The sequence below is a fragment of the Lottia gigantea genome (assembly GCF_000327385.1).
Source record: "Lottia gigantea unplaced genomic scaffold LOTGIsca_42, whole genome shotgun sequence".
NCBI lineage: Eukaryota > Metazoa > Mollusca > Gastropoda > Lottiidae > Lottia > Lottia gigantea.
Window position 1 is genome coordinate 971,795 of NW_008709463.1, and position 2,266 is coordinate 974,060.

Below are 2,266 nucleotides of genomic sequence, written 5' to 3' on the forward strand. Positions count from 1 at the left end.
TCCGGACAATAGTGTTTCTCAATGACTTTGCTGAACCTGTAAGAAAAATAAATAAACCAAGCACAAACGATTCGAACCGCAAAATGTAACTCGACATATTGGAGAAACCTTGATAGTAAACAACACAATGGTTAAAGGTTGTCTTAATTTAAACAATTATAAACAGTTTTTTCTATTATACAGCTCTTGAGATGTACTGAATAGGCGAAAGAAGCATTCCACCCAGTTAAATGTGGAAATGAAATGAAATGAGCTTTACGTCCTACTTTGCTGCATTATGTGGAGCTAAATGTGGAATTTACCAATCATATCATCATTTAGTAGTTAGTTGATCAAATAGACTGTCACAAGTTTATTTCCCTGACAAAAAAAAAACGTACATTATGCGCACAAAGTTGTCTCGGTCAAAATAAAATATTCCACAATGCTCACACCTTGCACGTTATTTCAAGATTAAGCTATCAGTTTTTGCTTGGCGTTATTCACAAATGCTTAGACCTTTGTAAATCGCCACCACAAGTCACTGTTGACTCTTGGTGGTCATCGTTGTGTTTTCTTCGACCAACAGCCGAGGTGGAAGAGCAGCTAAATGTTTGACATTAGTGGACTTTTGCGATTAATTTTAGTGCATAAACATTCTGCTAGGTGTCGTAGTAAACTGGAGTCAAGTGAAGTCAGAGTTCATCAGCTTAGCCGACCTAACCGCTGTTTTTTCCGCCATGCTGGTCACGGTAATCACACCGATTTGCTTACAGGTCTACAAACACTGGTAGTCCTTAATGGTTGAAGTCAATCAATGAGGCGAATCTTAACAAGTATTCGCTCCTGTCGAGCTCAGTTGCAAACTTCTCCCAGTATGCCGTTGGAACCGATGTGGGCCCAATCCCACTCTGTAAAAGACACATTCTCGAATTGAATACTTACCGTTGTACGAGCCAGGTATTTTTAAATGTTTACTGAAATATATTGAGTTGTAGAAAGTTTCATGTGGATGTAAAGCCGGTTTCAATCGTTCAGCAAACTCCAATGCCTCTGGTGCAGTTCTAAGAAATTCGATGAACTTCCGGTTAGCCACAATATGCTGCGAGCCTTTCATAAACGTAAATCCAGTTACGTTACCTATTCTCGACATTCGGTACTTCCACATAACGGATCTGTAACAAAACAAATATCGTATAAATAAATTCTGAAACCAATTTCTTCACAATATCAAGCTATTTAGAACTTTACTGCAAAAACCATCTTTCTTGTATTACAAAAGCTTGTAAATGTAGCCATTTAATTAGATTGTATGCTAGCGAATACAGCCAATCATAGCCTCGATTACACGCGAAGCAAAATTGTTTACAGTTTTTGTGTCGAGGGCACTGATTGGCTGTATTCGCTAGCGGACAATCAAATAACAAGTTTTACAAGAAAGGTCGTTATTGCAGTGACTTGACTGATTAATTTCATAGTTCAAGGGAGGTAACTGATATATAATATTGCTATATTGTTTAACAGTTTAAGTCATATTATGATTACCAAGCAAATTTGGGTAAATATTTGACTGGGTTTATCAATTCATCAAATAGCTACGAAACCGGATTCACAGGTAAGTTACAAATACATATTCCGTTCTCAATATAAAAAAAAACTGTTGATATCAGCAAGCGGATACCGACAGCTCCACTGTATTGATATTTTGGAATGCTCATTATGTCGGTTAAAAATTAACCGATGGCTCTGTTGACAAATTGTCCCAGTAGTAAGGTAGGACATTCTCAATATGACAGAATGGCTACCCTGCGACTGGGTTTGTCAACTCGGCACCCATTTCGGGAAGAGTCCACATAACACAATATTTAGTTCAACACCGTTACGCAAAACTGTCAAGCTTTAATATTGTTATGAAAGAATTACCCGAAAGGAAATCCTACGACTAAGCTAGCACCGTTAAATGCTTTCAATATAGTAACCAGTTCCAAATTTGTCTTCAACGGAAACTCGGAACCGGCTAGATTGATGAAGTATTTCCAGTCGAATTTCAATGCATCGTCCATACAATTTAAATCTGCTTGAAACACAGAATATTGTCCCCATGTTACCTTCACTAAACGGGAAGTTACATGTACATTATCAAAACAATTTGTTATATCAGACACAGCTTTCAGTAGAGATTTGGGAGCTTTGGCATCAACGTGTATAAAGTAGAAGTTACTCGGTCGATAAATAGCTCTTAAAAGTCTTTCCAACAACTCTATTTCTTCGTGCATCAAAATTCCAA

The 2,266-nt window shown here is 37.4% G+C and overlaps 1 protein-coding gene across 1 annotated transcript; it reads right to left on the minus strand.

Annotated features, from left to right (window-relative positions):
• Nucleotides 1–1,898: 1,898 nt before the first annotated feature.
• Nucleotides 1,899–2,261, minus strand: LOTGIDRAFT_122925 (hypothetical protein; the record flags this gene model as incomplete). The annotated part of the gene is made up of 1 exon (XM_009060397.1): nucleotides 1,899–2,261. A coding segment is annotated over one exon (363 nt), but the record flags the coding sequence as incomplete, so codon positions are not given.
• Nucleotides 2,262–2,266: the final 5 nt, after the last annotated feature.